Here is a 22,766-nt window from a genome sequence, read left to right as displayed (position 1 = left end):
AACACACCAAACAAAGGCGAAGCGAACAAGTCGAAGAATTTAAATAAGCCGAAAAGAAAAGAAAATTTGGCGACGCAACGTTATTTCGATCAGTTTGTCGCGGGGTCGGTTTGCAAACGGTTGTGCAGGTCTAACTAATAAAATTAGAAGAAATATTTTTGGATTGGCTGTGTCTACATCCAACTGTCAGAGGATAATGTATCAATTGAAGAACTTAGCACGTCAAGCTGCTGTCCGTCAACAGGAAGTGGCTACTTTGGTCAAGGCTTTGCCCACAGCATTGCAGAGTCGAGGTTATGCTGAATACCAAATCCCCGAACGCTTGAAGGATGTGCCCACTGCCAAAGACCCACGTTTCTTCGACATGGTGGAGTATTTCTTCCATCGTGGTTGTCAAATTGCCGAAAACCGCCTTATTGATGACATGAAAGGAAAACTGTCGCTGGAGGAAAAGAAAAATAGGGTAAAGGGTATTTTGATGCTTATGCAACCATGTGATCATATCATAGAAATTGCCTTCCCACTGCGTCGCGATTCTGGTGAATATGAGTTAATTACCGGCTACCGTGCTCAACACAGTACCCATCGTGTGCCAACCAAGGGCGGTAAGTAAAATACACTAACTTAATCCTAAGTAAAACAAGTATGTAAAAAGCAAATGTGAATCGTATTCTTTCGTGCACTATTGTGCTGTCACCTGAAATTTACTGTACGATATATAATACAATTAAATATGAAAGTCCAGGAATTTGTTCAAAGATTCTTATGCAACCACCTTTGAGGCCAGCAGGAAAAGCAATCTTTCGCATGCAGATACATAAATCGCAATATAGAGCACTACCAATTTTAACATCTCAGTGATTAAAGAATATTAAAAAGCAGACTTTTTCTTGAAATGCAGTATATATGTATGTATAAATAATTGCAAATGAATGTTCTAAAATATATATATATGTAAATTAATTTACCAAACTGTACACATACATAAGTATGTTCTACTTTTGTTTACATTGCATGTCGGTATGCGCACATACATACATACATACATATATGTTACGGTCGATACTCTAATGACATTGCATAATATTGCAGGTCATACCATCTTAAATGCATTAATTTTCAAGCCATTCAAACGCCTTTTATGCAACATAGGTTTGGCCTTGACCATTCCTATTTAGACACAACCATATTAATAACACTGTAAATATATTTTGGGTTGTTATAAATTTTCGTTCACATATGTGAGTTCTTTAGAAAACTCAAAATTAATTACAAAATAAAAAGAAATCGTCATATAGGCACACCAACTTATCTGTAAATTATACCACATAAAGAGTTGCTTATAAAAATTTGAACTCAATAATAAAATTTTAGAGAACTAAGTAAAAAACAAAACACATAAATTAAAAATGTTGTTTATAAATATAACTTCGATCTACACTTGTTTTCTTGCCCTGGATATAAGATAAAACAGATTTTGAATATATATATTTTCATTCTGTCTAGAATTCATGAAAGTATTAACGATTTTAACAGTTCTGCTCTCGTTTATTTTTAAATATTTATTTCCATTTGGCACTTCAAAAATCCGAAAACATGAAATAAATTAACAGATATTTATAATATCTGGTTTGTTTTGAAAAATAAGGTTATATTTAAATAAAACTCTTTTAATGAGTTTTGTTATAATTTTCCAGTGGAAAATCAGGTAGTATCTGCCATCATACGACGATGCTGTCGACTTTGATACCTTTTTACCATTACTTTTAGATCTTGGTGAAACCCCTCTGTCTGCTATATCCGAAAATTAATCCAGACGATTGCGGAGATTGTTTGACTCGATACTTCATTGAGTAAAACAGAACATTTTATAGACTTTAAGTTTAGGTAAAACCTTCTGAATAATTTTTCGCATATTTTTAGTAAGGAGAGTCACATGATGTTTGTATGCTTTGTTGGTAGTTTTTTCTTTTTAAATATTTTATTAAAAATATGTGAAACTTTCTCTGTTTCGTGTTGTATCCTATATTTTTTATTGCTTCACATCCATTTTAAAACTACTTACTAGTAATTAAATTTATGCTATCTAGGAATTAAAAAATCGGCAACAACATTGTAAGGAATACTCCATAAATACCTAAACAATATTTTTAATCAATCGAAATCATGCGCTAATTAAAGTAAAATGCTCTCTTGTTGGGTATTTATAAGTTTCAAATGAAAGAAAAAGCGTCCGCCATAATCACGTAAAAAATGTAAAAAATACGTGTACATAATTTAAAACATTATCATAATTTCGCAATAAGTAAACAAATGATTAATAAATCGAAAACAACGAGCAGAACCAACCCAATTTAATATACTGCTTTGGTAGGAGGACTCGGTAGTTAAGCGTGATATTATTCGATTGTTCGTTATCTTAAAAAATATGCATATGTATGTAAAAATTTGTTTATGATTAATGTACGTACATATACATATATGTATTTAAATACATATACATAAACGTGTGCCGTAATTTGTTTTTGACATCATGCGATTTTCAGCCTGCTTACACGGCAGAGACAACACCTTTTGGCAGAGTTCACTGCGAAATCTAATTTCCTTCACATCTGATATGTACATCTGTGAAATTGTTGCCAAGCCCCTTTTTCGGCAGATATGAAGGTCTTTGATAACAATGAAGGCACTTGAATAACAAATTTCTTATGTCGATAACACAATTTTTGTACAGTCTATTAAAAAGCACTTGTTATGCCTTTTAACGACTTACTAATTAATTCAATAAATCGGAATATTAACATTTGGACAAGCAATTAAAGCGTGCTTCATTATATAATTTGTTACGAAAATAAATTGAATGTGTTACACATGCCAGGCAAGCAAATATTAATGCATACTTATGTATTTATAGGTACATACTTATGTTATTATTATCATTTAAAAAATTTGCACATTTTCTCACTTACATATGTTTACTTATGTCATAGGTAGTCATATATCAGTAAGAAAAATATTGTAGTTTTATTTACTACTCTAATAAGGCACTTTATCATTGTTTGTGTAAAGCGTTTTATGAGTTTTGTCGAAATAACAAGTAAGCTTTGCAGTAAGGCTGCCTAGTACAATTCCCATGAAATTCAACTTTATTTGGAATGCTGCTAATATAAAAGAATATCAGTATAAATAAATTATCATATATGTATATATTTACGTTCTTTCGAAAAATTTAAAAAGATTTCAAAGGTACTTGCTAATTTGAGTTCATACAAATAGCAGTGAATCAACAAAAGGCTTATAATTCTCAAAAAACTCAAGAAATTCAATGATGATCTATAATAGTTTAACTAATATTTAGTCAAATAGGCTTTATTGCGAATATCGGCGCCACATCGCGCTACATTGTGCACTTGCACCTGTCGGCCTGCCACATTTCAGAAGAAATTTTTATTTTTCTATATTTCTTTTAACAAGTTACTCAATATTTCCTAATACATTTTCGTTGGGGTTTGATCAATCTTGTTGTGTCTAGAAAAATTCTTTGCACTTCTCCAATGTTTTGAACTTTACGTCTTCCTAATCTCGTCTTTCTCTTTGATACTAAAGCGTAACCTTAAATATAGGCCTTCCACCACTGCACCGATAAACCATTACAAGGTCCTGCATCCTTCTCCTTTATCACTCTATACTGACAGATACAAGACTAGTTTGGGAAATAAAAATTTATTTCTGACAACATTTATAATAAAACAATTCTACTTTAAATTCGTCCAATTAAAATTGGAATTTAAAATTTTCTCTTTTTTGCTGTTGTTGTAGCGGCAGAAAACATTCCTGAAGTAATTTCGAGGCATGGTGCCGAGTTGACAGTTCTTGGCCGGATAAAAATCCGGTTACGTTCCATTTTGCTCATTTTAAGCGGTACTTCGTTTTCAGTAATCAATGTTTTCAGCACCTTTGATTCCTGCAAGTTGCAATAGTATAAAATGTTCGGTGGCACCCGAAACCGAACTGACTTAACTTTAACTTAGCCCTTCCTTACTTGTTATTACTTTTTTAATATTGTACACGTGCTTATGTTTAGAAATACACATACATACATAGATATATATATTATTGACTTTAAACACAATTGAGATAGGAACTGCCCTATCTTTTCAGTTGGATCATACTGGGCACAGTGTGATAAATTTTACTAAAATCGTTTCAATAGTTTAGGATTTCTCCCCGGACAAAACGTGGATCGTAATTTTTATTTATACATATAGATAATCGATTCAGTAACTTTACGCTTGCACATGAATGATTTGAAAATTTTTAAACCTTTATTTTTATACGCTTTTTATATGGTAATTATTTAATTGTTTCTTTAAGCAAATAGTCGTAACGACGTTGAGATAAAAGTTGACTGTAGTAATGTAAGTGTAATAAAAAAACAATTAGTTTAGTAATTATTAAATACTAAGCTTATGAATAAAAAAATATTGTGTACTCACAACCCGTCGTAAAGCATCGTAAAATTGCAAAATTATAAATTTTTACACTGTTTAAAAAAATTGTTGTTGGATTTCATACAAAAATGAGTTTACACATTTACAATTCTCAATGCTATGTTTTCGAATCGTTATAACTTATAACTTTATGAGACTTGTGAAAACCCTAAATGTAAAACAAAAAATAATATTCTTGCTTATATTTAAAAACAAACATATTTTATATGACACTAAATAATGTATTTAAATTCATATAAAATTAAGAAATTACTTGTTATTCACGCTTATTCATTAACTAAAACAGGCGAACTGTTGGTTCTAAATCATACGAGTAGAAGCAAAAAAAAATATTTTTTAGTTTAAATTTATTTAAATTATCTTTGAACGTATTCGTATGTCCACTATTGCGACACTTGAATTAGTGTGCAACTTTTAATTGAAAAACCCGTCTAATGCCATTAATTTATTCTCAATATTTTATTTGCTATGATAAAGACTGATACAATACATATTTGCATCGCATACCATACTCGTATAAGTATATCAATGAATTTAAAGTGTGCCTGTTGCAAATTGTCGCTACTTACTGGATACAAAATATATAAAGTAACAATCAACAAGTAGTACAAACATGAGGATGTTGGGTGTCAGCTGTCACATTGTCCTACAAAACGCTGATGTCATCATCGATTATTTTTTTTTTAATTAAAATGGAAGTATCATATTCTGCAACATAGAACGAAAAAGGCTAAGAGAGCTTGCTGGCGACTAGTTAGTTATTAAGTACGTTTATTTTCATTGTATTATGATACACCATACTGCTGCTTACCGATTCAAACAGTGGATTGGCTGGCTAAAATCCGGATCAATTCCAGTAACGTAGAGCTGACTGTTGAGTATATTGTATGATACGCCTCCTTTTGATATTATATACATAAGTAGCATATATTTTGAGTGTGGCAATGATTACACTGTCAATTGTTAGATCCACTCTAACGCACTTGCTTCATTTCAGTGTTCATAAGTATGTACATATGAACATGCATGTTTATAACAACTTTGTTCAAGTCAAAAATGAAAGTGAGAACAACTACTTTCATTTTATTAATTTTTATACCCTTAACAGAATATATTACCCTGATGACACGTCGCTCTTTAAAATATATACAGTTGAACTTTCATAACTCGAAGTGTTGAATTGGTATAGTAGTCAAATTTCATACAAATTTCCTTCCATAAACAAGCTTTTAAATTGACCCACTTTGTAACGGCTCTCTCTAACTCGAAGTTTGTTTGTGGATTATGGTGATTCGAGTTAGCGAAGTTCAACTGTATATAAATGATAAGCGTGACGAACTGAGTCGATTTGACTATGTCCGCCTGTCTGTCGGTAAATACGCGAACTAGTCTCCCAGTTTTTGAGATATCGATCTGAAATTTGGCACACGTTCTTTCCTTTCCAAGAAAATTCACTTATCAGAGCATTATATGTAGCATTTACCTACCAAACAAACGTTCTTATAGGGAAAACTTTTTATTTGTCAAAATATCTTCAGGAAATTTGGCAAAGAATATTTTGAAATACAACGCTACGATCTCCGAATAGCATGTAAGTGTCACAATACAACTTACCGATCAAAATCGAGCTCTCATGTGAAGGTATTATAGCTGCGGTGCAACCGAAGTTTTTTCTTGTTTCTTTTTCGTTCTTACATTAATGTACATACGTAATGTACGCGTTCATTGTATGCATAAAAGTATTAAATGGGCAAGTTTTGCGTAAACATTTTCTTTATTGGCCTGCGGTTAGTTCAGCGATAACCATGTTTTTAAAATAAACTTTCGGTTCATATTCAATTGAAAAGTATGTTAAAAATCTAAATCCTATGTCTACGTTAAACTTTATTCAAAATTTTAGTCTATTTTGTTATTTGGTGGTCGAAATAATTAGTACCATAGTTCAATATTCATTCATTCGACCACATTAAGTACCAAATTTATTACTAAGTTGTGAGTGTGCCTCCCACTCCTCTGAACAAATCAAATCTAATTATTTTTAAGCATTTGTAAAATGTCCTAAACATTTGCAGACGGTTACGTTAACATATTAAGCATTCACATATCCATATGTATGTAATTATGCATACATACATATGTATATATAAATCGTTTATATCTACTCTACTAGAAAAGAAATATATTGAAAGCAAGTTTTTTATTGAACTGCTTATAAAATTCTAACCGGTATCACTCAAGACACGAGACTTCAGTATGTTATCAAGGTGGTTGTTTTGTAGTATTTGTTTTCTAATGAGATGCCGCGATGGCAACAGCTTAATTTTGTAGTATGAATAGTTAGCAATTTCATAAAAGCGTCATCAGCAAAAATCATCCATACAGATAGATGAACATATTTATAATAGGTGCTCTCCACAAAAACATTTCGCGTTTGCGCCACGTAATTAACCTTAAAATCTAACAATTTCGATTTCGTATACCAATTTCTAATCTACAAGCAAGTAAATAGAAATCTATATGAATATGTATGTGGTATACATACATATGTATATGAACATAGGTATTATTGCTTTGTTATTCAGTTCACAAAAAATCTTTAAAAATTATAAGTTCTGTTGTACACAGTCACCTGACGACCAAACCTGTTGTTCTCTCTCGAACTAAACAAAACTACTAATGGCACATGTATGTATGTACACCTTATGGCATATAGTTGAGACACACAACTGTACGTCAGTTGATCTTGATACATTCCCGGCATTTTAATCTATTAAGCATTATATACGAATGTTAGCAAAAATATAAATACATATTTATACTAATTATGTATATACACATATGAATTGATAATATATACCACATTATGCCGTGTTAGCATCCCTACAGGAACAGTGACAGTCATCTGACAGGTAATTTGACAGTCATAGTCGGAAAAATTTTGCGCACAGAACAAAGTTTCTATCGTCTTCGTATGGGCCTTTTGCAAAAACTGATCTAAATAAATGTATGTGTGTGAGATTACATCTATCTTTAACACATGGGTATTCGGACTTGATTCACTATACACTCAGTCCTTTTTTTACGCGATCTCTTTTTACGCTATTTCACTTTAACGCGGTTATTTTTGCAGCGCAAATTCCTTTTTTTACGCGAATTTCTCACTTTAACGCGATTGCTTTTTTTCGTTTTTTGCGTGGTCTTAAACTTGCAGCAGGATTGGAAAATTATTTTGTAGCAAATGATACTGATGCCGAACGTGCACGAATTTTTCAAAAAGAATTGAGTCTCTGCATGTTAAGATTTAAAGAACTACATCGGAATTTATTGGGTCCAAAGAGAAGCATTCAAACAAAATTAACTGAATTTATGGTGCAAACTCAGTCGGAGATGCTAAGTCAATCAGAACATCAATCCATAGTTCTTACTATTGATTCTGATACAAATTCTAGTGATATCAGTGCCGGCCATCAAAATAAGCGGCTAAGAATAATTTCCACTACGGATAATGACAGTGATTAAACAGCATTCAACGGTTTTTTTCAATAAATCTACCTATTTTCTTCTCTTTTATTTAGTCTGAAATTTGAAACTTATTGTAATGTTTTTGAATATTTTTTTTGCGCGTATATTTTGTTATACGCGATATTTTTTATATTCGGAACCAATTCGTTAGTTAATATTGGAAAACTAACCATTTTTACGCGATTAGTGGCAGAACCAAAAATCGCGTAAAAAAAGGATTGAGTGTATATCTATACTGCGCATCTCATACCTATTTTTGAGTCATATATATGCTATAGCCATAAGTCCATAAAAGCTGAATTCTCCATAATGACTGAAAAGCTATTATAGCTGCAATTTGTAAGTTATGACTATAAATCTATCACAATTGAAAAAATCTTTTGCGAAGTAGATAATCAAATTTTCATTTCTTTAATAAATTTGTAAGTTTTAATTAAAGTAAGATATAAAGTATACCTAAAACTCCTTTGGAAATGTGTGTTGTCTCTTTTTTGCGTACACAAAATTAGCTTTTGTAAAAACTGTAAACATTTACAGTCAGTGGTGACAGTACTAAATAATTCAGCTATTCCTTTCTTATATACATACTACTGTGCCCAAAAAATAAGGTGACATTGTATTTATTTTGAAAATTCTTTATTTATTCTTCCAAATCAATTTCATCCCCTTCAAAGTAATCCCCTCCCGATGCAATGCACTTATGCCAACGGATTTTCCAATCTTCGAAACACTGGTTGTAGTCACTTTCCGGGATGGCCTTCAGTTCCGTCTTCGCTGCGGCTTGAATCTCCTCTGTCGTATAAAAACGGTGTCCCCGGAGCGGTCTTTTGAGCTTGGTGAACAGCCAGATGTCGCACGGCGCCAGATCAGGTGAACACGGTGGTTGCGGAACGATATGGGTTGAGTTTTTGGCGAAATGATCACGAATTACGAGGGCAGTATGGGATGGTGCATTATCGTGGTGTAAAAACCAATAACTGTCTTTCCACAATTCCGGCCTTTTTAGGCGGATAGCGTTACGCAAACGACGCATAACGTTCAAATAATATTCCTTGTTGACTGTTTGACCGGTTGGAAGGAATTCATAATGCACAACACCACGATAATCGAAGAAAACAGTCAACATGACCTTGATTATTGAGCGACTTTGGCGCGATTTTTTTGGTCTCGGCTCTCTTTTGGCACGATATTCGCTCGATTGATCGGTTGTTCATCGCCAGTTATAATGCTTTTCATGACACCCTGGTAGTCGGAAACCATCGTTTTACACACTTCAACGCGACGCCTTTTATCCAAAAAATTCAATGTTTTCGGTACCAGTCGAGATTTGACGCGCTTGAGCGTTATAAGTCGTAGGTATCTCTTTTTAGCAAAAACTATGACGGTCAGCTGACAAGGAAACTGTCCTTCACGACTGACATAAAAAATATATGTCATTCCAGAGCCCATCAGCAATTTCTTCTAGGGCGTAGGGATTGAGAGAACCTAAACATATCCTCACAAATAATGATCTAATCTCGTGAAACATATGGCACGTACACGCCTCCTACTATGCACGCAAAACGAGCCCCTCACCAACATCTTAATTTTCTTATATTATATTTGTTTTATTCTATTTGCACTGATAATCTTCACTGTACATCCATACCTGTACATATGTGCACATGAACCTGGCAACAGCGATCTCAGATCATGCCAAATAATCGTCAGCAATCGCTGTGTTGTTGATATTAGCTATTTTTAATCTGTTTGGCTTCTGTTAAATGGAATTTACTTTTAAAATTTGTTATTTGTTTTGATTTGAGAACAACTTTAATGTGTGAAAGAGTGCTGTTTTGATCATACGACTCATTTAGTTTTCAAATAATATTTACTTTTCTTGTTTTTTCGCATATCTTTGTATAGAAAAAATCCATTTACACCAGAGTCTTACATACATATGTGATATAAACATAATAAATTATCACAAAACACTGAGAACACGCGCTGTCAACTTTTTGTTTTGTCTTTTCAAATTTTTGCCGATTTTATTTATTTTTCCTCAATTCATTTTTGCGTTTTTAGTATTCTTCTCTTAATTAGTGCGTAGCTTCTGTTAGACAATTCTGTTTGCTTTGCTGTTTATCTCTGAGTTTGCAAGAAGGCATAGAAAATAAAGAAATATTTTTCTTTAACCACCTTTCGTTGGATTTAAATATTAAGTAGACCTAGATATTGTAGAAAAATGCCATATTACTATATGAAAAATAAAAAAGTACAAGAAGCATTTAGCATGTTGAAATACTTATGTACAAAATGTGTGATCGATTTGATGGACTTTGAAAAGCCACTAAACCAAATTTAGTTTTATATTCCTAAATTTTATGACAATTTACAATAGTCACGATATCACAAACGTTTATCGTGTTTTCCCAAACAACTTTTATGGTCACATAGTTTATTATTTTATGGGTTTCAATTCAATTATAGTTCTTGCAATAAGAAAAAAACAAGAAACAAAAAAGGAAGTGCTAAGCTCGGCTATAACCGAACATTTCGTACTCTTGCAACTTGCAAAGATCAAATAAGGGGAAAAACATTCAGGACTTGGCAAAACTTCATATCAACAAATATTGCGAAGGAATTAAAATTCATTCAACGAAATCGTGAATGATTTACAATCAGTTTGGCTATCTTCACTTACATATGTATGTATGTATATTAAAGGTCATACACTCACTTAGTTTTAATACTACTTGTATATTTTAATCGCGTCAACAAAAATTCTATTAAAATCATCTTTAAATGAGAAATATGTGATATAAACTTAACCGAAGAGATTAAATTTAATATATTGAGTTGATGTGTAAAACATCAACCAGAAGATCGCTCTATATTGAGGAATATGAGATCAAGACAGAGATCTGGACACTCACATACCGTCAACAATATACAATATATGTACATATACATATGTACACTCGTGGTCACGCAAACCTTACCACTATACTTTCTTAAATTTTTTTTCGGACTTTTTCGTTCGTTCGGGATTTTCTTCAATTTGGTTTTTTTTTATGTTTTTAGTAAGCAATAGTAAACTAAATTGTATTATCTAATTATAATTATAGTTTTTAATTTATTACGTTTAATGAGTAAAACACAAACTAGCTTTTCTGTGCTTATACAAAAGCGGCCGATTTTCGCGTTTCAATAAAAACAAAAATAAAATTAAATTAATTTCAATTATAATGTAAATTAAATTTTATATAAAAATAAATAAAAAATATAATTTTTTCATCGCGTGTCAGCCTCTTACATTTCGTGCTCTATGTGTAAAGCTCACTATCTTTCAATTGATTTATTTATATGAATGTGTTTTGTTTTTAATTTGTAATATTTTTGATTAATAAAATGTCATTAACTTATTTCCAAATAAAAAATTTCTATACCGCAAAAAGTATCGCTATAAAGTATAGTCAATTATGCACAATACTTGAAAATTTTGAGTGGTAAGGTTTGCGTGGCCACGAGTGTATGTATGTACATATAAGAAGTCATAGTATTTGAAAATCCCTATATTAGTTATGTGGGGCTAATGCAATGGGGTATAAAGTCAGGCGGAAGTTCGTAATACTTTCAATTATGTTTGTATACTGGAAGTTGGACATATCAGATGGAATTTAAAGTTGTACTATATGGGGAATAAGCGTGGCTGCAGCAAAAGATGTCGAAATAATTAACCTTGTGCAAATTTGGGTGCGTGGCAGTGGTCCGGTTAGCTTATCTACGAAATCGTTCTCACGTGTCAAGGAACACGTGTACCAACTTTCATTTCGTTATCTTAATTTTACTCAATTTACAGCTTGCACAGACAACGGACGGACAAACAGTCACTCGGAATTCAACTCGTCTCGTCATCGTGATCATTTATATATATAGATACAACTTTTTTATAACGATCTTAACCATGACATTGCTTTAAGTAATAGTTCATGCCAAATTGTATGACAGCTATATACTATAGTAGTCCGATCTGTATAATTTCTTCGGAAATTACACTGCCAAAGTTGAATATGAATGGACTTTTAGTCTATCTCATTTCTTTATTATTTTATACAGTTATCGGAACTACCAATATAATCACATAAACTTATAAACATACATACGAATAAACACACTGCATTCAAATCGAATAGTACAGCTGAGTTCGCTATTTCTTATCTACTCGTCGAGAAAGCTGAACTATTTTGTTGTGAAAAAATACTGTACTTAATTTACACAAAACAAACGCAGACAAAAATGATTTAAGAAATAATTATTAAAAGAAAAAAAAATATATAAAAAAAATATAGAGCTTTAAAAACTTAAAAAACCTGCAACATTACCACTTCTAAGTAATAATTTTAAAATTATAGTTTTGTAATATTATTTATTAAATATATATATTTTTTTGCCTTAGGCCAAAACCTACAAAAACTGTCTAGATTCAGTTGCTCTTCGGTAGACAAAACTGAAGATTTCGTGTGATTTTTGGCATAAAGAGTAAAACTTCTGTCTCGCTTTAAAAATTTAACTTATTGGCAAGTTCAGTGGATCCAAAAAACATTGTAAACGTTTCTGAAGAACCGAAATAGAGAGATATATTTGGGTTTTTCTGCCGTCTGGTGCTTTGCAAAGGTCATTTGGCTGTATGCTATGTCTTACATCAGGCTCTCAACACCTGCGAAATGCTTTCGGTTAATTGAATATAAATTCGACGTCGTCACAAAAGCCTTGAATTCCCTTTCTTCTTGATGCATGTACATATTTGACCAACTGACTGTTCTCGTGGTGTAAATACCATACTAATACAACGTTTGGCCGTCGTCCAACAGGGCGTATGTGTCACATTTAGCTCACGGTTTTGCGGATTATTTGTGCATGTTGTACTTATTATGTATTTTTAACCGTATGATTAATAAAGTGTAAAAAGAAATTGCATAAGACTAAATACGTATACGAATTTTTACAAAACCACCACACATACCTTCCATTTTTTAAAAAATTTCAATTTGCATATAACCGAGACAAACGGTTTTGCATTTAGAAGTTATTTCTATGACTTAATTCTATTCTATTTTATGACTTCAAGTGAGATAAGCATTTGTAAATAATTGCATTTGATTTTACATTTTCCTTCTTTTTCTTAAATATTATCAGTGCATTAGATTCTTAATGATTGTGATATATTGTTTTTTTTTTTCAGGTATTCGTTTCTCTTTGGATGTTTCACGTGATGAAGTCAAAGCCTTGTCTGCTCTTATGACATTCAAGTGCGCCTGTGTAGATGTACCATTCGGTGGCGCCAAGGCCGGTCTCAAGATTAACCCAAAGGAGTATTCCGAACATGAATTGGAGAAGATTACCCGCCGTTTCACCCTTGAGTTGGCCAAGAAAGGCTTCATTGGACCCGGTGTCGATGTACCAGCTCCCGATATGGGTACAGGAGAACGTGAAATGTCTTGGATTGCCGACACCTACGCCAAGACCATTGGACATTTGGATATTAATGCACACGCTTGTGTAACTGGAAAGCCCATCAACCAGGGCGGTATCCATGGACGTGTTTCTGCGACAGGTCGTGGTGTTTTCCATGGTCTCGAAAACTTCATCAATGAGGCTAACTACATGAGCATGATTGGTATGAAATCACTTCAGACGCATGAAGTTAGTTATATTACAATGTGTATTTGTCTCCGTTTTGTAGGCACAACTCCCGGTTGGGGCGGCAAGACATTCATCGTTCAAGGTTTCGGTAATGTCGGTTTGCATACTTGCCGGTATTTGACACGTGCTGGCGCCACCTGTGTCGGTATCATTGAGCACGATGGCTCCATCTACAATTCAGAGGGTATTGACCCCAAGGTTTGTAGAAACTATTTCATTAATGAAAACAAATTAATTTATAATTGTTTAACAGGAATTGGAAGACTACAAAAACGAACACGGCACCATTGTCGGTTTCCCCGGCGCTAAGCCCTACCAAGGTGAAAACTTGATGTTCGAACCATGCGACATCTTTGTGCCAGCTGCTGTTGAGAAGGTCATCACCAGCGAAAACGCTCACAAAATCCAGGCTAAGGTAAGGACGAGTCCTAGAACAGACAATATACAAAATTTATTGGACTTGAATAAGTTTATTCTTCAATATTTCTTTGTACATATGCACTTGTAGATCATTGCCGAGGCCGCCAACGGCCCAACCACTCCAGCTGCCGATAAAATTTTGATCGAACGCAACATTTTGGTTATCCCCGATTTGTATATCAACGCTGGTGGTGTGACCGTCTCATTCTTTGAATGGCTGAAAAATTTGAACCACGTTTCATACGGTCGTCTTACATTCAAATATGAGCGTGAATCCAATTATCATCTTTTGGGTAAGTACACTTGGCCGCTTCTCATGGCTTCTTTTTTTTTTAATTGATAAACATTATAATTGATTTATAAGCCATTGCATTACCAAAAAATAAATACTGAGCAAAAAGCATACCGTTATTTCTAATGCTAGCGTATCCGCGCAAGGGCTCAATATGCTTCTGCAGTAATGACTGGCATTTTGCACTATTTCATTAGTTTCAATTCAAATTGATTGATTTTAAATATTGTTGTTATATATTTCTTTCTCTATTATTTTCAATCAGAGCGCACTCACCTATGATTGATTGAACTATTATAATAAGGTGTAAATGCATTCCAAATTTCATTGACATATGTATATCAGTATATAATATATATGAATTAAATATGATATTTAATTAGTACGTCGAAATTCGATACGTTGTGCTAAACACTTACTTAAGGAGGGAGTGGGGTTGATTCGCGTTTTTTTTGTCAAACAGTTAAAATCTACGTTGTAGTCTTTCATTTGAAGAACATTCTGTTACATTTTCTTGGAGAAAAATTAAAAAATACAGCAATAGCAACAATTATTCTGGAGCGTCTGGGAGAAAAGTTGAATTGCGGTGCCCTTCTAAACTTGTTCCTCAATCATCGGAAATCAAAACATACAAAATAGCACTGGGTAGTTTTTCGAAATTTGAATTTTTCACTTTTAGGCAAAACGCGATATTTTGCGAACAAAATCAGTGAATTTGTTACTGTAAAATTAATAATGTAAACAAATTTGACAAAACAAACTCTCCACCGTTATCTCGTAAATTATGTATAGAAATAGTGTTCAAAATCGGTGCAGTAGCTTTGTTGCTATAAGGGGCACCGACTTTAAAAAGTTAGTTGTGGGAAAAAAAGTTTAAAGTTTTGAAATCTGATGTAAAACCAAAATTAAATTTAAAACCCTACTTCCTTCTTAAATATTAGTAATAACAAAGTGTGCTTATATTAGTTGATTCAAAAGAAAAATATTACAAATTGAATTTTTAAGTTTCATAAATTAGTAGTTTAAATTTTAAATTCATTGGTGTCATCTATGTGCATTTCATTGATCAAGGTTCGACTGTAATACTTGGTTATTCAGTTTTCTCGCTTTTATTAAATTAACTTTTCTTTAGTTTGGCAAATACTTTCAAAACTTCTTTTCGAATTAATTAATATGTTCCCCTTTTTTAAAGCTTAAATTTCGTTGCTCATTCACACTCACCACACTATATGAACTTCACCATATTATATAGCACTCGCAACACAATTAATACATTTTAAATAAGAGCTCATTTTACCAAACAATACTCTCAAACAATTTCCGAATTTTCACCAATAAGTAATTTGTGTTTTTCTTTTTCCGTTTTTCTATTACGAATTTAGCCTCAGTCCAACAATCCATTGAAAGATTTGTTTTAGACGGTACAGTTCTTCTTTTTTACTCTTTGCATCATCTCATATCTCGAACTCATTTTTTGTCTAAACTTTTCCAATCTTTTTTTTGTTCTATGTTAACAAGTAAATATGTTCTATATCCTCCGCGTAATTTGTAGTACCAAAATGTCGATTTTAACAACCTCCTTATGTCGACTAAGTAGATATTTTGTCAATATTGTTTGTGCTTATTTAAATTATACATTGTACATACATATTTGCTTGTGTGTATAAAATTGCTTGATCCACATAAAGAAGCACAATTCAAACTCCCTTTTCCCCAACCTAAACGCCTCTGCATGAATTGCTTGATCTAAATGAGATTTAAGATTTTACCGGCACTTTGTTTGAAATTATTAATTACACGCTTTCTTCAGTTTGCTATGAGAATTGATACGTACATATATAAAACAAAACTCCCTTTTTGGTTAACTTTCGCTAGTCCTTAGTCTATCAGTTATTCCATTTGCATACCTCATACCTATAATGTTTGCTTTTGTGCTTTAACAAGTTTTTGTACTTCTCACCAAAGCTAAATTTTGATGCTAATTTTTGAACATTTCGCTCTTCTTCAATACAGAATCCGTACAGGAATCCTTGGAACGCCGCTTCGGTCGTGTCGGTGGCCGTATTCCGGTTACTCCATCGGAAGCATTCCAGAAGCGCATCTCTGGTGCCTCTGAGAAGGACATCGTACACTCCGGTCTGGATTACACCATGGAGCGTTCGGCGCGTGCCATCATGAAGACCGCCATGAAATACAACTTGGGTCTTGACTTGAGAACCGCCGCTTATGTTAATTCCATTGAGAAGATTTTCACCACCTACCGCGACGCCGGTTTGGCTTTCTAAGCGCCAGATATTTCAGTCGACGCATTAGCACTTAATTATTATTAAGCATGGAGCAAGCAGCAAAACAAAGACGCATCATTCAATTATCAAATAAATATTACGAAATAAACAAATATTAAACTCACTCACACACACTCCAAAAGCAAAAAAATTAAAAATGTAAACGAAAACATTAGCGTTTGTTATAACAATTTGTTCAATGTGATTGTAATTGGCGAAAATCGAATCTTCAGTTCAAGTCATTTCACTGTATGAATTATGAAATATTTGTTAAATGTGTAAAGTAATGTCAACATCCTGCCAATCTTCTTAAGTGTAAATCAACATTCGTACGTACATACAGTATGTATGCCTAAAAGTGTAAAAAAGTGGCCTTCCACAATACATCTTTGATGCCACTTTGGGTGCTAAGCGGCGCTATGTTTGCAATGTTAGATGCCGACACTCAATCAAGGTCACACACAGTTTTTGACGTTTTTCATGAAGTCTTAAATGTACTTGCTGTAATTTATTTCACCACAAAAAACGACCTAATGGCGCTGTATTAATAATATTTCATGTTATCTTCTGTTTTTAAAATAGATTTGTGTTGATATTTAACTTTAAGTTTTAAAAAGTGAAGCAATGCATTTTATTGTAAATTGACTTATAAAGAGAAAGAGAAGAGAATGGAGCATATAGAATTATGAGCTGTATAACGATAACATTTTATCTTTAAAAATATATTAAAAACTAAATAACTAATAAAATCTCAAATTGTGCTGCACTTATTATTTGAGAAAATAGAAATAGGTTTCCTTAAAGATATCAGAGGTGGACCAACAGGAATAACTATCTCTAATGCGAGTGTAAGTATTTGCATATAGAGGCCACGCTGAACATACCTGATGACATCTTTTAATCAGATAGAACCCCGGGTTCGTCCAGTTTCAACCATAGAGTAATAACATATCCGCTACAATAACATAGATTCGAGGATTGCTGCGGCAAATGATCGGTACTTAAGATCATCGTTTTTATACCCTGAATAGGCTGTATTAAGTTTGTCATGAAGTTTGAACACCCTATAAAATAGTATATGTACATATAAATAATCAGCATGATGTGCTGAGTCGATTTAGTCCTTGTTTTTGAGATATTGTTCTGAAATTTTGCAGAAGTTCTCCCAAAGAAGCTGCTCGTTTGTCGAAATCGGTGACAATTGAAAAATCGTTGCACAAAAATTAACACCAAAACCAACTTTGCTATCAAAAATGTCATTGTATGTGAGTTTTGTTGATTATAAATTTAATATTAATATTTGATTATTTTTGATTTTTTTTTTAGTTTAATATGAAATACTAGAAAGACGTTTTTATTACAATTAATAAATTTCTTTTCTCACATGAATTATTCTCTTTTTACACCTTTCTAATGAAATAAAATCGATAATTTTTGATATCTAACTCAGTGAGAATATAAATATGAAATATTTACATTTCGCATATTTTTGTTTAAAAATGGAAAATTTCAAATTTTGGTTCGAAGTGTTGTCCAAGACAATGTTAAATTTCTTTAAAAATTGTTCGGTTAGGATTACTATAGAATATAGCTGTCATAAAAACGAATCGATCAAAATCAATATAAATCTTTTTATAACCTTTTTTATAGTCTTGCAACCAGTTGCTACAGAGTATTATAGTTTCGTTCACCTAACGGTTGTACGTATCACTTAAAACTAATCGAGATAATATAGAGTTATATATATATATATATATATATATATATATACATATATGTATATATGATCAGGATGACGAGAAAATTTGAAATCCGGTTGACTGTCTGTCCGTCCGTCCGTACAAGCTGTAACTTGAATACATAAAAATTGAGATATCTCAATGAAACTTGGTATGTATGTAGGTTCCTTAGTACAAAAAATATTTCGACTTCCTAGATGGGCGTAATCGGACCACTGCTAAATTACGATATAAAGCTATAATTTGGTACAGAGGATCGCAGTAGCAAGGGGCACGTGTGGGCAAAATTTTTTGAAAAATTGGGCGTGGTCCCGTGGTTTATAGTGCATAGCTCCTAAACAACTTAAGCTACAACAATCAAATTTGCCGAGCACAAATCATAAGTACTTCTACCGAGAGTGTGAAAACTTTCAGTTTCCAATACACAAATCAAGAAGCAATTAATATAAAGGTATAAAACATTGAACGAATAATGTCTTTAGTGTGTGCCACCTTGTGACCAAAAATTGTTTAAATCTAATAAAACTGTTCAATCCCCTAGGTACCGAATATTTAGACCCCGGTATCCATAGTTGACTTTTGATCGAATTTTTGTCGGTCAATGTGTGTATATATAACTGAAATTAAGGAATAATCCTTGTTGTTGTTGTTTTAACGGAAATTCAATCCCCGTTGGGATGGTAAATGTCATTTGTGTTGTCGTCGATGTCATCTAACGGTAGGCCCAAGAAACGTACTGTTTCGACGGGATCGGACCAAAGGGAGGAGGGTGTTAGATGGGTGGAGTTTATGGGGCATGCAAAGAGGTGGTCAGTGTCATGCGGAGACTCGTTGCATGCAGGACATACGTCGGGTATGTCTGGGTCTATTCTGGATAAGTAGGAGTTTAACCTGCTACAGTATCCAGAACGAAGTTGCGCAAGGGTCACACGCGTTTCTCGCGGCAGCTGGAGCTCTTCGTCTGCGATGGGTGGTAGTTTGACTCCAAGAACGCCATTCACGGGAAGGAAGTCGGTGAAGGTGTTGATGGCTCCGCTGTGAATGGCGGTCAGTACCTGTCTAAAGTTAGTTGCGTCCGAAGTCCGGTCGGCGTACTGTACCACGTCGTCGACGTAATCCAGGAATGACCTTTTGATGCTCCTAGGAGGCGGTTCCGCTCCAAGCAGATGACTGCAGGGGTGATTTCTGCGAAAGCATCCCAGCAGGAACTGCCTGGAGAGGAGTTCATTATGCTCCTTAACTGGGAGCATAAGCGTCTCACTGTGGAGGTGTTCAGTGGGAGACATCAAAAGACATCCTGTAGTGGTCCGGAGTGCAGTGTTTTGACAGGTCTGTAGTTTCCTCATCTGCGTACCACTGCATCCAGGCGACCATATGGGGGCTGCGTAATTGAGGATCGGCCGGCCGATTGCCTTGTATGTTGCCAACAACGTTTCTTTGTCTTTTCCCCATGTGCTGCCGGCTAGCGACTTGAGGATTTTGTTGCGGCTCTGTACTTTGGCGATAATCGCGGTCGTATGAGGAGAGAAGGAGCATAGACTGTCGAATGTTACACCTAAAATCTTAGGATTGTTGACAGTCGGAATTTTGACGCCGTCGACTGCAATGTTAAGCTCAAGTCTATACTCCTTCGTCCAGTTTGTTAATATGGTCTCTGTGGAAAGGTCGGAGAAGTAGCTGTTTACTTTCGACCACATGCCATCGATTCCATTGCCCGACGCCAATATCGTGCAGTCATCAGCGTACGAGGTTATGGAAACTCCTTCTGGTGGTTGTGGGAGTTTCGAGATGTAGAAGTTAAACAGTAGTGGGAAGAGGACACCACCCTGCGGAACCCCCTGTTTAATTCTTCTCAGTTTAGATGTTTTACCTCGAAATAGTACGGATGACTGGCGACCGCTCAGATAGTTCATGGTCCACCTCTTTAGCCCTGGAGGGAGCGTAGTTGTTTCGATGTCCTGCAGTAGCGTTGTGTGATTGACCGTGTCAAAAGCTTTTGACAGGTCCAACGCTACGAGGATCGTTCTTTCGCAGGGTGGTTTCTGGTTGAGGCCACGAACTATCTGGGCGTTTATGACGCTAAGTGCTGTGCACTTTTCGGAATCCATGCTGGTGGCTGGCTAGGCTCAGGTGGTGAGTGAAGGTCGGGAGTAGCAAGGCCTCAAGTGTCTTCACTACGGGGGAGAGGAGAGTTATCGGTCGATAAGATTCCCCTTTGTTGGCGGGTTTCTCAGGTTTCAGTAGTGGGACCACTCTTCCGACTTTCCACACATCGGGTATTTGAAGAGTGGTCAGCGACAGATTGAGGACCTTGGTGAGATATCCTACTCCCGTCGAGCCTAGATGCTTTAGCATTAGCATGTTGATTCCATCAGGGCCAATGGATTTAGATGATTTAGCTTTTTTGATGGCACCCTGAACCTCCTCATCGGTGAAAGTAAGTGGCGCGCCTTCGTTTGGCATTTTGCGCAGCCGTCGGTTAACACATCGTTTAGCTTTGTCTACCGAAGGGTGCAGTGTGAATTGCCGGCTAAAATAGCTCGCGCACTTCTTCAGGTCCGAAGAGGCATGACCATTGAATTGAACTTCAACTCGGTCGTCATGTCTCCTCGGTTTAGACAGAGCTTTGACAGTAGCCCAAAGCTTACTCACTACGGTGGAGAGGTTACAGGACTTCAGGTGCTCTATCCATTTCGTCTGCTTATGTTGGTTTACCATTCCCCTTATTCGGGGATCCCCGGGATCGGCATGGCGTAAGGTGTCGCGCTCATTAGCTAAAACGGCTGCTTCGGCTGGGAAATTGGGGCGGATTTCCGGATTTATCAGACCACCGCTAGCAATGGTAATATCCGGCGAGCTATTACAGGTGCCCATAACTCTGGTGGGGGCTTCGTCATTCATTGTGCAGAATGTCGAATCGTCAATCTGTTCTGCCAGCTCCATCCCCCTACGGTCATTTGACAGGCAGGAATGCCAAAGATCGTGGTGCGCGTTAAAGTCGCCTAGTACCAAACGGTTTTCACCACGAAGTAGCGCACCTATATTCGGGTGATATCCTGTTGGGCAACATGTAACTGGAGGGATGTATATATTAAATATTTCGAGCTCGACATCGCCTGACCGGATAGCTATACCCTGACATTCTAGGTTAGTATCCCTGGGGTCGATGTCTACATCGATTAGACGATACTGCACGGTGTTGTGCAATATGAAAGCTAGGCCACCACCATTATCTCGCTCGCGATCTTTACGTATAACGTTGAAACCTGCACAACTCAGAAGATCTGAGCGGCTGTTTAACTTGGTTTCTTGGACCGCAGCTATCGATAGACGTTCCCGATTCATAAGTGCAACTATCTCCTCGATCTTGCTCTGGAGTCCGTTGCAGTTAAATTGAAGTAGCCGGGTTTGTCGCGGGTGTCCGTGGGTGATCCTGGGGGTGAGGGAGTGACGTGTGGGTGGAAGTTGTTGCAGCTGTAGTACCCGCAGGGGCGGTTGTCGCGCTGGGGTGTTGATAGGCGACGCCACTGTTGTGAGTTGCGGGGGCAGACTCCTGCAGCATGGCGCAACGTATGAGTCACTCCACTCACGTGTGGTGCGCAGGCCGGAACACGCCGAAAAGTGACACCAGCCAGTACAAGAATTGCACTTGACGGATGTCACGTTCCGACGTATGACGGTCTGACACACGGAACAGACTGTGCGAGGGACCAAGAGCTGCTGGTTGGTTCTCGCACGAGGAAGGAATAATCCTTCTCTTATAATGGTATGTCTATAAGTCAAAAATGGATTGAATCAGACCAATATTCCCCTTAGCCCCCATATACTTAATATAAAGATTTTCGAGCTTCCGGGTGACTTTATACCGCATATATCAGTCTATATGTGAGATATCCCAATGAAAATAAGAGAGCGTGTTTACTCATAACAGTGTATTTTTGTGCCTAAAATAGATAAATTTTGAGCGAAAACTTGACCTATCCCTTATATAACTAATATCAGGATTTCCGAACATCCGGCTGACTTAATTCTATATGACTGGTTTTACACCTTAAGGGTTTTCTCTGGCCTTGATTCTTGTAAGTTGCAAGAGTATAAAATGTTCGGTTGCACCCGAACTTAGCCCTTTCTTACTTGTTTTAGAGTTAGTTTTAATTTGTAGAATTTATAAGTTCCAATAGTTACCTTAACCAAAAAGGCATAAATAACTGTATACATACGAGTATATTTATGTTTTATTTAAGTCTACTTTCCCGTTACTTGTTTGTTTTGTTAATATGGTCCCATTATAATTTTCAAGTTTTTACTAAGT

At 35.2% G+C, this 22,766-nt stretch overlaps 1 protein-coding gene across 2 annotated transcripts; it reads left to right on the top strand.

Moving 5' to 3' along the window:
* LOC120772217 (glutamate dehydrogenase, mitochondrial) lies at positions 1-17,471 on the top strand. Of its 2 annotated transcripts, XM_040100699.1 has the most exons (7): positions 1-605; positions 13,258-13,692; positions 13,759-13,916; positions 13,972-14,133; positions 14,227-14,431; positions 15,813-15,851; positions 16,444-17,471. In XM_040100699.1, exons 1-7 carry the CDS (start codon positions 197-199, stop codon positions 16,713-16,715), a joined length of 1,680 nt encoding a protein of 559 aa, XP_039956633.1. In that variant the 5' UTR covers positions 1-196; the 3' UTR covers positions 16,716-17,471. The 2 variants fall into 2 exon arrangements, with proteins under 2 accessions (XP_039956633.1, XP_039956642.1); XM_040100708.1 differs by lacking the exon at positions 15,813-15,851 and having other exon boundaries at positions 3-605.
* The last annotated feature ends 5,295 nt before the right edge of the window (positions 17,472-22,766 follow it).

The sequence above is a fragment of the Bactrocera tryoni genome, chromosome 1 (assembly GCF_016617805.1).
Source record: "Bactrocera tryoni isolate S06 chromosome 1, CSIRO_BtryS06_freeze2, whole genome shotgun sequence".
Lineage (NCBI taxonomy): Eukaryota > Metazoa > Arthropoda > Insecta > Diptera > Tephritidae > Bactrocera > Bactrocera tryoni.
Note: the sequence above shows the minus strand (reverse complement) of the source record. Positions and strands in the feature narration are given on the sequence as shown.